The 13,205-nt window shown below is 44.0% G+C and overlaps 1 protein-coding gene across 2 annotated transcripts in view; it reads right to left on the minus strand.

Moving 5' to 3' along the window:
• Positions 1 to 488: 488 nt before the first annotated feature.
• The window catches only part of ADRA1A (adrenoceptor alpha 1A), a 105,763-nt gene continuing 93,046 nt past the window's right edge, over positions 489 to 13,205 (minus strand). For both annotated transcript variants that reach the window (XM_084884831.1, XM_084884830.1), the window contains exon 4: positions 489 to 3,358. In XM_084884831.1, coding sequence (XP_084740957.1) covers positions 3,326 to 3,358 — 33 coding nt within the window. In that variant the 3' untranslated portion in view covers positions 489 to 3,325. The remainder of the gene's footprint in view (positions 3,359 to 13,205) is intronic.

Raw genomic sequence — 13,205 nt, forward strand, 5'->3', positions numbered from 1 at the left:
AAACAAAGGCTGGACAATTACAAACTTCTTTGTATCTTAGGATTCCCTCCCATCCTCCATCTGCCTGCCACTCCATGGGGATCCTGGATTATGACCAGCTGAGCACTGTATTAGAGAACATACAGGACATGACATCATTTGTCAAAACCCAAATCAGTATAGATGTGATGTTATTATTTGACTTAGAATACTAAGGGCTTTGGGTAAAAAGTAATGATTCTTCATCACCATAAAAGTAATGGTTATCTTTGGGAGTACCTAAAATGACAGCCACAACCAAACCAGCAAGATCAATAAGAAAATGAACAACCTGTAATTGCTGAGTGCTAACTAGAAATCAGGCACAATGCAATAGTATTTTGGCTCTTACCTGAAACCTGAATGCTGCCAACTTGAATATCTTATGTACAACCTACCCCATTTAGCTGCCACTCCACTTTTAACAGACATATATTAACAATAGGTTGTGATTAAAGAACTGGGCAATATGTGTTTAAAGAAAGAGGTTTAAAATATTTTATTAGAGAACATACATCAATGTTGAACATACATCAATGTTGAACATACATCAAGATTGAACAACACTTAAATATTACAGCATCCATATTTAGAAGGACAATATAAATGCTTATAATTTGAACAATCACTTTATTAAAGAAATAAAATAAATTCCTTTTCAACAGTGGGCTGCATGATCCATCAAGTATATTTTTCAATAATTTATTCTTCTTCTTAGTAATATATACATTTATTTTCTTCAGACACACACACACAACGAAAGTGATTGATTCTTTACCACATCACATCATAAAACAAATGGACCTGTAAAAATGGCATGTAGAAAATTCAGAAATGTTTAAACAGCACATTCCAAGGATATTGAGTCCATGTAAGAGACATTAAATGTTTTAGAAGCCATTGAGTCAGCCTGGATGTCATATATATGCGTCAATGCAAAATGCTGCAGCAAATTCAAGTATAGCAATTCTCATACATGAAAATATTTATCTAACACAGGAGAATATTCTTCTTTCAGCATGGAGCACATACCAAACTCTCAGCATGATACAGTTAAACTCTGTAACATGGAAGGAACAGGGGTAAGATCAACTCAACTGACCAAGTACCAGAACCTGGAGGAGGGCATAGATCACAAACACGGTATAGTTAGAAATTGTACGTTACAAGGATCTTATTTGTCACAGCAATCGTAAGGGTTCTAGGAAAACCATAACAGCTAAACTTGGCCAGTCAGCTCACATTTGCTTTTCTGCAAACGTGGAAATGCCACGTTCCAATTTTGAACAGATCTAATGGAGAGACAAACAGAAAAGCTGCAGTAAGCCAGGCAATGTCACAGGGTTTGTGTTCAAATGGCATCAGCTGTATTTACTAAAATACGGTTTTAATTTCAAAGACCAAACAAGCTTCCAAATTTGTTTTTATTAGCCCCAGCAAGCCACATCCTTCCTAACTGCTGGTTGATTGCTATATAATATAAGGAGCAACACCAAGGTCCTCACTTTTGTTTCTGTTTCTCCCACCAACTCTGCTGCATTGGAGCTGTGATAAACTCCCAGGCAGCCTTTGCTCATACTGCATCCTAACAGCAAAGATTCTGACCCTTCAGTGATGGACGATGTGCCAGTTAGCCTTTGGGGTACTGGAACGATCCAATTACTTTCTAGATTTTTTGTAGGGAAAATTCTCTCTCTCTCTCTCTCTCTCTCTCTCTCTCTCTCTCTCTCTCTCTCTCTCTCTCTCTCTCTCTCTCTCTCTCTTTCCTTTCTTCCCCCCTCCCCTCTGACTTTCAAACTGGATCTCTTGACTTTTTTTTTCAGGAATGGCCTTTGTCTTATTCGTTAAATATTCTGTGTCTTTTAGTCTCAAGACTTCAGAGGCCTCAAGACTTCCCTTCCCCCTTATTTTATTTGCTTATTTATTTTTAAAGCTTACTGTACAATGATTTCTCGCTAAAAACAATTTCTCAATTTTAAAAAACGTTCAATGGTATCACATAAGATTTGAGTATTAAGACTTCCAAAACATTTGTTTGTTCTTATGAGTCAGCCATTTTTTGTTGAAGCAAATGTTTTTTGCCCGATGAGAAAGAAATAGACATTTCTGTGTTCAGCCAAGCTGAACATGGGAGCTTTATCAGGAAAATCCCTGGACTTATATTTATTGGCTCATCCTTGATTCTTCATTGGAAAACAAAACAAAACAAATCGAAACAAAACAAAAACACAACACAATAAAACAAAACGAAATAAAACAAGACAAAAGAGTGAAGAGGAAAGCAGGTGTGGTTGGTCTGAAGGGAACTTGAGGGATGAGGTTTGCAAAGCCAAGTGGCCATCACGTTAAGCAATACTGATTTCCACGTGTCCTAACAGAACGGAGGAGGAGGAAGAGGCAAAACTAGCACATGCCCGAGGGTCACTCCTTCCTTGATTGGAATAGTTACTTCTGTCCACTCCACTCTGTCCTTCAGGATCCAGCTCAGAGGTCACCATTTTTGCGAAGGCTAACTCCAAGGCTGGTGGGTGCCTTCCACCAAACTCCTACGGGACACACATCCCACTCTCTGCTGTTACTGTTGATTTGTCTGCATTCTCCACAGACCACAGGAGCCTTGGTCATGAAGATCATGTGTCCACCATTGTCCTCCACTCTTGGGACCCATGCCAGGGGCCCTGACTGATCACACAGATGGATAAATGAGTGAAAGACCCGCTATGTGTGATGGTGGCCACCCTTGGCAAAAGGTAATTTTGTTTTGCAGCATGATTTTTTTTTCCAACTTCTGTGAATATGCTAGAACTTGAGGGACACAAAAGATGCAATTGGGGGGAGCTCTCAAAATAATTTGTATTCACAGTTACTCCTTAAATCACCGTTGTCCCAGCATTGACAATAGTAATATGTTAGATCTGTGTCTTAGATGAATTGCTTGATAAACAAGTACATCCACGTGGACATATAGGCTGCTGACAGTGGGTAGCAGGAAAGGGGCTGGGCTGGACACCCCCCCTTGATGGGTGGTAAGGACAGCACCCGTGGGCATACACCAGGCTTCATGTAATGGTTGTCTGTCCCTTAAAAATCAAGGCAGAATGACCTGTAATGAATCACATCAATAGTTTTCATATACACAGCATCATGCATCAACATGACCCAAATGTTATCCTTCCGTAGAGTAAAAATCCTTACTCCAAGCACAACGTCTCCATTTCTACAAGTTTAGACTTTGGTAGAGCTGGTTCTTTGCAAATCGAGGCCCACACTCACTTCCCTGATTGCCAGGCCAGTCACATTCTGTTCCCTAGGCGATGATGCTGTCTCCCTTCTTCCAGCGCTGCAAGAAAGGAAAACTCTTTGTTTTAATTTGGGCCAACACCAACCAGTTCACCCTTTGCCACAACTCAGCAGTTGCTTCTCAAAACCCAGAAGACTGAAATAGACATTGGCTGTGTTTATACAAAGCAGAGTTGGGCCAAGAACCCCATCCCTGAAAGTAACTTTCCCCCTCCACTTAAAACAAGTTTGAGATTCTGAGTCACGAGAGACCATTTGGCAGATCCCTGTATGGCTGACAGCCTAAGGCAGACTGAGTCCTGGTGGGCAGAGCTCACACAATGGGCTTTCCTATCAAGCCACCAGCCCAGAAGAGTCCTGGAGGTCATTTCAAGGGATCCACCGAAATGTTGGGGCTCTCACCGACAGCACTAGAAACTAGAGCTGAGACTGGAAGCGGGTGCTCTCATGATGTGGGTTTCAATTGCAGCTAAAATTAAAACTGCCTATGGGTCGTGACTAGGAATTTGCTGTTTTAGCTTGTAAACACTGACTTCTACAGTTACCCAGGCCTACTTCCTGAGATGATTTTAGACCCAAGCTTTGTTTCAGATGCTCTCGTGTTTTTCAATGGTCAGAATTACTTTTCTACACACACACACACACACACACACACACACACACACACCTTTATGACAGCATTCTATGCAGTCTTTTATAGGACAACCATGATAACAAAATACTTCCTATGCCAAGTGAGTAGTCAAGTCAACCACCACCACCACTGGGAACCCTTGTTCTGGGCTCTATGAGAGAGAGAGCTTGGTGGAAAGCTTCTAAGTATCACAGTGAGTTTGATTTTTAAGAATTAAAACAAATGTTCAGGCAGAGATATTTGCCACCCAAAGAAAATAGCAGAGTTGGGGGAGGGAAGGAAGGAATAACTGAGAATTAAAATTTGGTGCCTAGCATCCCAAATTTAAAAATAATAGCATCCAAGCAATGGCACAACATCCATTTAGTAATTCCTTTCAAATGAAAAAGTAATTTGTGTCTTGACCAACTTTTGGAAATTTATCAACCTGAACTAGAAAAATGAACAAAGGAAACAAACAGACTTATTCTGTCATTCCTGTATGTGGAATTTTCAGTGCTTTAAGATACCTCAAAGGTAATTCATTTAGAATAATGTTTGACTTATAATTCAGATTGAGGTCTGCTATGATTACATATGTTTAACCACATTACATTTGCCTACCGTATTTCAAAGGTGAGAAAAGTGGGGCCAAGAGAAGTCAGGTGACTTGTCCGGGTCACTTAGTTAGGCACAAAGATGGGGCTGAAATGAGGCCCAGGCCATGTGGCTTCTAGGCCACTGCTCTTCCCACAGCACCATGAACAAGATCTCTCACGTTCCCTTCTGCTCACTGGCTCTGGGTGGAGCTGGTTAAGGTCATGCCAAGGGTTCAGCAGGCCAGGTGACCAGTACAGGTGAACTCCCAGACTAGGTACGCCAAAGGCTCAACTTTCCCCTTAACTCCCTCCAGATGTTCCTGTCTTCCTTCTTCTCACACTATATCACTGTATGGGTTCCCTGTGCAAATCTTTCCTTTGTAATGCAACTGGTGACTGTACAATCTCCCATTTCCCCTTATAAAATGTGCAAAGGGCTTGACACACAGTAGATGCTCTAACTACTCATTTTCCTTCTTTGGACTTGACCCGTCATCACAGGGCATTGTCTGGAGCACGCTGCTTCCTCCTCTGCCACACTGGGTGAAAGAGGTGTGGCAATACTGGAGAGTGGGCTTTGGGGACTTTATTCCCTGGAGACAAAAATGAGCCATTGTCCTTTCTGTACCTCTGATGCATTTAGCATGTGTTTGGATTCAGGCTTGAAAAGCTGGAACAAAATTTCTGTTGCAGAATGTCAGCACTCGCATGCTGAAGTTCAGGTGACAGGGTTTAGTGGGATGCTCAGAAGTGGGAGGCTGGGGGTCTGGTGACAAAAGCAAGCATGGGACCCCATTTTTTAAAATGTAATTGCTCCCTAATAAATGTTTACCCTCTTTAAAAATGAAGGTAGAAAGCTAACAATAAGTTGTTACTTAAATACGTATCATACTTGCTTGTTTACTCTTCAAAGTACTTTATGGGTTATTTTTTAATAGTCTTGTTACTTAGCATACTAGATTTGGGCATTTTTGTTTTTGATTAAAGCTGCTCACTCACCTCCCCATCTGTCAGTGCTCCCTCTTTCCCTGCTCTTTACGATGACAGTCCCTCGGCTCTGACACAGGGCCTGGGTGGGAGAGGCACTGGATGAGAAGCATTCAACCCGATGGTCAGCGTTTGATCAATGGGCCAAGTCAAGGTCTCCCAACCCTTGAGACATTAATTAGCCAAGCTGCCGAGCTGAAATCTTTTCATTATGAAAGCTAATGCTGGGTTTAGCAAAAGGACCAGAGTGAGGAAGAAAGGCAAGTTTTGTTGTGTGTGTGTGTGTGTGTGTGTGTGTGTGTGTGTGTATTTTTTATTTATTTATTTTTTTATAAATCAATAAACCATTGCTACACTCATTCAAACCTGTTTTTGGATGGCTTTGGCCTCAATACACTTAATACTTTTGTAGGCCCTGCCTTGTCACATGATTTCTCCTTTCAATTTCTAGATTGGACTGAAGCTGATGTACCATCTTACTCTAGACCAGTGGTCGGCAAACTCATTAGTCAACAGAGCCAAATACCAATAGTACAATTCTTTTTGAGAGCCAAATTTTTTAAACTTCAACTTCTTCTAACACCACTTCTTCAAACTAGACTCGCCCAGGCCGTGGTATTTTGTGGAAGAGCCACCCTCAAGGGGCCAAAGAGCTGCATGTGGCTCACGAGCTGCAGTTTGCCGACCACGGCTCTAGACCACTCACCCATCGCCAGATTGTGGACTTGTGGTGATCACAGCCTCCCATCTATCTCCCAGGCCTAGGTTCTGACATTGGTTACTGATCCCATTTTGCTCTGTCTCACCTGGCTCTCATGGGATAGGGTTTGCCTCATTCAGTGATGGAATTCTGTTTTCCTGGATGTAGATGTCTCCTGTGAGGTCCCACGCCTGCCTGACTCTAGATGGCACTAACATGAGATTTCCTACTGCTGTGCTCTGCGCCCCTGATGAGAATCTCACTGTGACTTTTAAGAAGCCCGGTGTTATCTACCTGAGCCTTCCTGGTGGGTCACCTGGTATTACCAACTCCCATGGACCTGCTCTCCCAGCCCCTTCCTGTAGCTAGTGCTTGGATCTTGTCCCTCTTTTCCCCCTCTCTTTTTGCCTGCGCTGAGGGTCCTGGGTCTCGGATATGACCACCCAGGTGCTGAGGATTGTTATGATCATACAAAACAGTATGACTGTTTCTGCCCTCTCGAGTTTTAATCTAGTTGAGAAGATAGACCCTATGTAGCTACAGTATAAAGTATATTTTAAAGGGAGAAACTATAGATTTTTAAAAACGACAGAAAGATCACAGCAAAATGCACCACTGGGTGCTAGATGCATTTTACAGACAATTGCTGTGGCTATTTGGAGACAGGATTCAGGAAGCACTGAATTTAAACATCTGACCTGGAAAAGGAATTGTGGATACATTTTTATGAGCTAAAAGGAGAGTGGGGAGGAAATTGTTATGGTCTGAATTGTGATTCTCCGACTCCCCAAATTATATGTTGCTATCCTAACACCTCCTGCCTCAGAATGTGACTGTATTTGGAGATAGGACCTTTCTAGAGGTAACGAAGGTTAAAATAAGGTCATCAGGATGGGCCGTGAGCCAATCTGATCGGCGTCCTTATAAGAGGAGGAGATTAGGACACAGACACACAGAGGGAAGGCCATGTGAGGACACAGGGAGAAGACAGCCAAGTGCGAGCCAAGGAGAGAGGCCTCAGGAGGAGCAACGTGCTGACACCTGGATTTCAGGCTTCCAGCCTCCAGACCTGTGAGGACAGCCCAAGCACACTGATACCAGGGATTCCAAAGGCCTGGGGCTGTGGCAGAAAAAGCAGGAGCGCAAGTGGGAAGAGACAACCCTTTGCTTGGAGTAGCGAGGCTCCTGGATATGATGAGGGACTAGAGAGAGTCCGTGAATGAGTCCCAGAAGCAGGCAGACCGGTGGGCCGGAGACAGCGGGAGCACCAGCAAGAAGGAACCTTTCACCAGGATGAATTCTGCGCACTCGGGTTAGCACCGCTTAATGCTGACCCGAAACCAACTTGACTCTATGAGGTTGATCCAGGCTTTGAAGGACCTACGGGGACATGAAAGGGAAAAACCACAAAGACGAGAGACGAAGGATGAAGAGGAAGAGAAAGAGAAGGTGACTTTGTGGGGCGTGGCAAGTTCTGTAAGTTGCCAGGGAGTGAGAGTTGACTGGTAAGAAGAGGTGCACTCTGGGGAGGGGCCAGACACCACTCCTGACTACCAGCTCTTTCTAGTATGTGGCTGCTCATGTGTTTGTATCTTTCATTTGGAACTAACAGTAAAAAGCAGAAAGACAGCAATGTGGGTAGAGGGTGAAAGCCCTTGGGAAGGACCTTGAGCTGCTTTCATGGTACCTGGGTCCCTGGAGGCTGGGGGTCGGGGAGGAGGGGCAAAAGGGCCAGCTTGCAGCATGAGGCCTTATGCCTGATGTGAGGAGGGAATGAAGGGTCTTAGGGAAACCCCATCTTATCACCCAGGGTTGTGCTCTATCCCACGGGAACCGGCACCCACAGGAGTCAGGGCACCCCACCGCAATGTCAGTCACTGTCTATAAGTTTGGCAGGAAGTGGATGCTGGAATTATTGGGAGAGAGGAAAAGATAAGAAAGGGAGATAGACAGGAGGGAAAGAAGCAAGTCAGAGAGGGGGCAGGAGAAGGGAAGCTGCCACCGAGGTGGCCCAAGCCTTCCTTTCTGTGTCCTGCGTGGACAGCGGTGCTATTGCTGGCCTCGATCCTTCCATGTTCTTCCACGTCAGTCCTGCACCCGTCACTGCTCCAGGCCTCACCCTGAGCCCTGCGGGAGAGTCGCATCTCCTCACGCTGCAGACACCCTGTCCTGGGTCTGGGAATGGAACACATTGTCTCTAACCTGGAATGTCTTCCTCTCCTTCATCGCCCATTAGCACTGGAGAGAGAACAGGGAACAGGTCCCTCCAACAAAGCACTAGCTCAGAGAAATATGGCTTCATCACCCCAGAGGAATGCCATGTCAAGTCAAGTTAAGCAATTTCAGCCTTAAATCAGAAGGAAAAATAGAAAAAGAAGGAAAACAAGGAGGAGAAGAGACCTGCTAGAGCTAGTTCCTAGTAGTCTTTGGGAAGACACCCCTCTCGCAGCACCTCTTTCTGTGCCCACTTTGTAATGAGCTCCAGGGCACACTCTCCAAAGCCCGGGAGCAGAGGGCTGTGGTCAGGAGGCCTTCCCCAGGAGCCTGAAGGCTTCTGGGAATCGCTTCAGCAGAGTTCACAGTCTGGGAGGGACTTCATATCAGCCCTGGTCAAATGGCACCTACTGGTTATTGCTACCCTCAGGATGTGCTGGGGGATTTTGCCAACCAGGTGAAGAGTTGAGAGATCTCCATGGACTCCCTTGGGATTCTGCTGACTTGCTTGCTGTTCTACAAAATACAACAGTGGGGGGGGGTGGTGGTGGTGGTGAGCGCTTCCCTCTTATCCCGTCGCCTATGCAGAAAGACACAATGAGAGACTAAGTGTATTTTTTGGGTGGACGGGTGATATAGAGCCAGTCCCACCCCTGATGATGAGCTTGTCACTTTATACCTAGCAACTCCTGCAGGTTGGGGACATTAAGCTAGTCAAGTGGAAACGTATCAATGGCATATTAAAAAAAAAATGTTTGCTGAACACCAAAATCTACTGCTTAGCATTATATTCATAAAAGTGTAAGCTAGCAATTGTATAGATCAGGGATGGCAAGTTATGGTCTATGGGTTAAACCTGGTCCATGCCTGTGAACTAAGACTGGTTTCTACATTTTTAGAGGATTGTGCCCCCACCCCAGAAAAGGAAATTAAGCAAAGCAGAATGTGTCACAGAGATGGTATGGCTCCACAATGCCCGAATGCCTAGCTATTTACAGAAAAAGTGTTCCAACCTCAGGTAGCCTTTAAATAGATCTTTATTCTTTAGTTCATCTGAGAACATTCTTCCTCTCCCCTATTTCTAACAATGCCTCTCGGAAGAATGTACTCTTGACTTGTAATAGATGAGCTGGGAACACACCCAGCTCATTAGCTAGGGACCGTCTGTGCCTCTCTGTGTTTTCATGCCAAGTGCATTTAGTGCAGGAGAGGAAGTGAGCAGTTTGCTGACAGTGGTCATCGGGGTGTATACGATGACTCTCGGGCTCCCTGGGAAAGGAATTCCCTTTGGGACCTTAGCGTTCCTGAGGTCCTTAAGGTGTCAGTCACTGCTGGCTTTACCTTATGTGTCACCCCATTGAGCAAGACAAGAGCTCCCTGCCCTCTGATTTCCTTAGCTTTGCTGTTGACTATCTAGGGAGAAAGAGCAGAATTGCATCAGCTTGCCTGTTAGCCAATGAGAGAAGCATAGACAAATATGCACTCAGACCCTAGAACAATCTTGTACTGCACAGCTACTGAGCAGAACCAGGAGAGAAGGTACAAACAGCTGAAAATGCATCCCAGAGATGCATTAATATCAAAGTCAGGGTCTCAAGAAACATAGTGGGCCTTGGAGATAGTGAAGGCTCATGCGAAAAGGAGCCAGAGGCTGGATTTGGTTCAAAGAAATCCTTAAATCTCTCCCTACTCCCCATACCCTCATTCCTTCACATGTTAAGTGCAGATAATCTATGGAATAATACTCAGGAGTGACTTGAGTTAGGCAGAAGGACTATAAAAGGTGTGCAGTAGTGTACAAATGGGAGGAAATATTAAATTGATATTGGGATTTTCTATCTTCACTTATTTAATATTGCATCTGAACGTACCTTCTATTATTCAGGCTTTTTAATAGGTCAGCATCTTTATTATGTGTTTTTTTCTTTTCTCCAGATACAGTATACACTTGCTCTTAGATTTTTTTGGATCCAGTTAAGTCTGAATTTTTCATAGTTTAGTAATAATTATTTCCAGCTGATAAGGTGGCAATGTGGACTATGGCACGGAGGGAGAGTAACGTACTAACTCCGCAGTTACGCAAAAAGGAAAGAGTAAATGAATATGCGTAGCTTTAGGGCAGTTCCTTGCTTATCACTTGCAGTAACGTATTCCTGAGCCATCCTTCCCACTTTGAGCATTCTCCATGGTAAATCCTTTTTCTCCCCATCAGCCCCCTCCCCGGTGCCATAACCTTCCTTTTGGAAGGGACACTCAGTAATCTGTGTGGCAGGAGCAAAGGAGAGATGGCATTTTCCTGCACAGGGCAGATAAGGTCCATCCTCAGCCCCCGTGACATTTGGGTCTGGGGAGCAGGAATGAGGTAATGCTGATGGGAGCACTGGCCAGGGGCCAGGTGTCCTCTGCTGAAATCCTGACTTGCTTTTGCCAGCCCAGCCCGACCACAGTCATCTTGCAGGGACTCTGGAGGCCAGAAGGTCACTACTGCCATTGCTCTTAGAAGACAGTGGCCTGCTCCACAGCACACTTTGTAGACAGGGAGCAGTTGCCAACAGTGTTCCAACCAGCTTACCTGGAGCTGTGTGCGGGTGGTTTCATAGTTAAAAGTCCTCATAGTGTAAAAAGATATCAGAGTAACAGGTGCGTATACATCTGATGTTGTCTCCATAGTTACCACCTCTGCCTTCTATTCCATCACCCTGTCTAGCTTGCAGAGTTTACCTTCTGTGCACTTGCGTTCCCTTCTCCCTTTGCTGATAAGCAGAGCCCTTTCCTAATTAAGTCTACACGTAGGCAGGGGCAGCATCTCTTTTGGCAAGAGGACCTGAGCAGAACCAGCCCCAGAAGCAAGTGAGAATGTGTGTCAAGCTGTGATTAAGTAGCTGTGATTAAAGACTCAATAATTACGCTCCCAAGCAAATAGGTCTTAAAATGTTCTCTCAGGCTACAAGCATGAAACCTACTGGGCCTGCACGATGGCTCACTAGGAAGGAGCAGGGAGGTCGAGACACTCAGGACATAAAGTGTTCATTTAAGAAAGGAAACCCAGGACCAAGGAAAGGTCATCTAATAAGTAGTCACAGCTGCCGACCGAATCTCCATCTTCAAAAATTGCCCAGGCTCTGGCTACCTGGAGATCAGCATTCTGAACCATGACCCCATCGTGACAGATATGACATTCACATATTTGACACATTCTCTGAGCTCTGTGTAATCCTGCTGAAATACCTATAATTTCCTTTTTCTTTTTCAAACTAAAAAAATTGTTGGAATATAGTTGATAAAAATGATGTCATATTTGTTTTTATTTAGTTTATAAAATGATACATTTCCCGAAAGTGTGCCAATTAACTGTGGTTGGTAGTCAATAACGCTGGTACCTTATGTAATGTATTTCTTACCCACACGTGTGTTTTTGCTATTCTAGGCCAATGCAGCAGCCTCTTCTGCATTCTTTTATATGCCCACCTTCTCCCAATTTGATACAGTTTGTCCTCCTTGCAAGGCCTGCGTAACATTCTGGGCAATGATCCCTAGGAAAGTGGTGCAGTCTGATAGTTAGAATTATGGACGCCAAACCCTTTCAGTTATGACCTGCTATTTGTTGGTTTTGGCTGGAATGAGTATTTGGCAGCATATTTACTGAGGTTAATTGGCAAGCAAATCCCAAGGGAACAAAACATTAAAAAGTTTGGGTATGGCTGAAACCAGTTTGGCTCAGTGGATAGAGTGTCAGCCTGCGGACTGAAAGTTCCCAGGTTCGATTCCGGTCAAGGGCATGTATCTTGGTTGCGGGCACATCCCCAGTGGGGGTTGTGCAGGAGGCAGCTAATCGATGTTTCTCTCTCATCGATGTTTGTAACTCTCTATCTCTCTCCCTTCCTCTCTGTAAAAAATCAATAAAAAATATATTTAAAAAAAAGTTTGGGTATGGTTTAGTATCTTTAGCATACCCAGTCCTGACTTGGCTATTTATGAAAAAGGGGTGCTGTGGAGAAAAAAGAACAACATGAAGACCTTAGTTCCGGGAGAATCAGGATTGAATCATGGGTCCTCCTTGGCTTTGAGCCATCCTTAATCACTCTCAACTATCAGGTTTTAATCTCAAAAAATGTAAATATTTTTGAAATGGTAAAACTGCTACAAGGTATAGAGACAAGGGTACAAAAATGCCCTGGTAATGCCTAGCCCGCAGTAGCACTTAACAAAAAAGCCTTAAGAAAATATTTATTTACCCAAATACCATTGTCTGCCATGGATGGACCAACTCAAGTATGTGGTGAGAGTTACAAGACTCAGTATTTTGGAGACTTTAGCATACACTGAGTGATTGAGGAGGGATCTGGGATGAGACACAACAGAGGCAAAAGGAAGAAAACTGTGACAAGCAAAATGTTTCCTGAAACCCTTGCAAACATTTGGGGACATTTCTGGATAAAGAGATTCAAGGCCTCTCTTAATGCATGTGATTTGAATTGCAGAAGAAATTGGCTTTTGCCTATCCCATCATGTCAAGCTGACTTGTGCTGCTGAGACAATCCCAAAGCAAATGCTTTTCACAACACATTAGAGAAGACGTTCTGACCCCTGCTGCTCTGGGCAAAATTTTCAAACTCCAAATAGATGCAGTAAACATGTAAGTATAAATATGACCACCATTTGTTTAACTGTGACAATTTTAGATAGTTTTGGCATGCTCAAAGGTACAGAGATTTTTTTGTGGGTGAATAAAAAATATCTTGGATATTGTTATCCCACTTTGGCTAAGTCTTGG

The sequence above is a fragment of the Pipistrellus hanaki genome, assembly GCF_964339955.1.
Source record: "Pipistrellus hanaki genome assembly, chromosome: 5".
In the NCBI taxonomy this organism is placed as follows: Eukaryota; Metazoa; Chordata; class Mammalia; order Chiroptera; family Vespertilionidae; genus Pipistrellus; species Pipistrellus hanaki.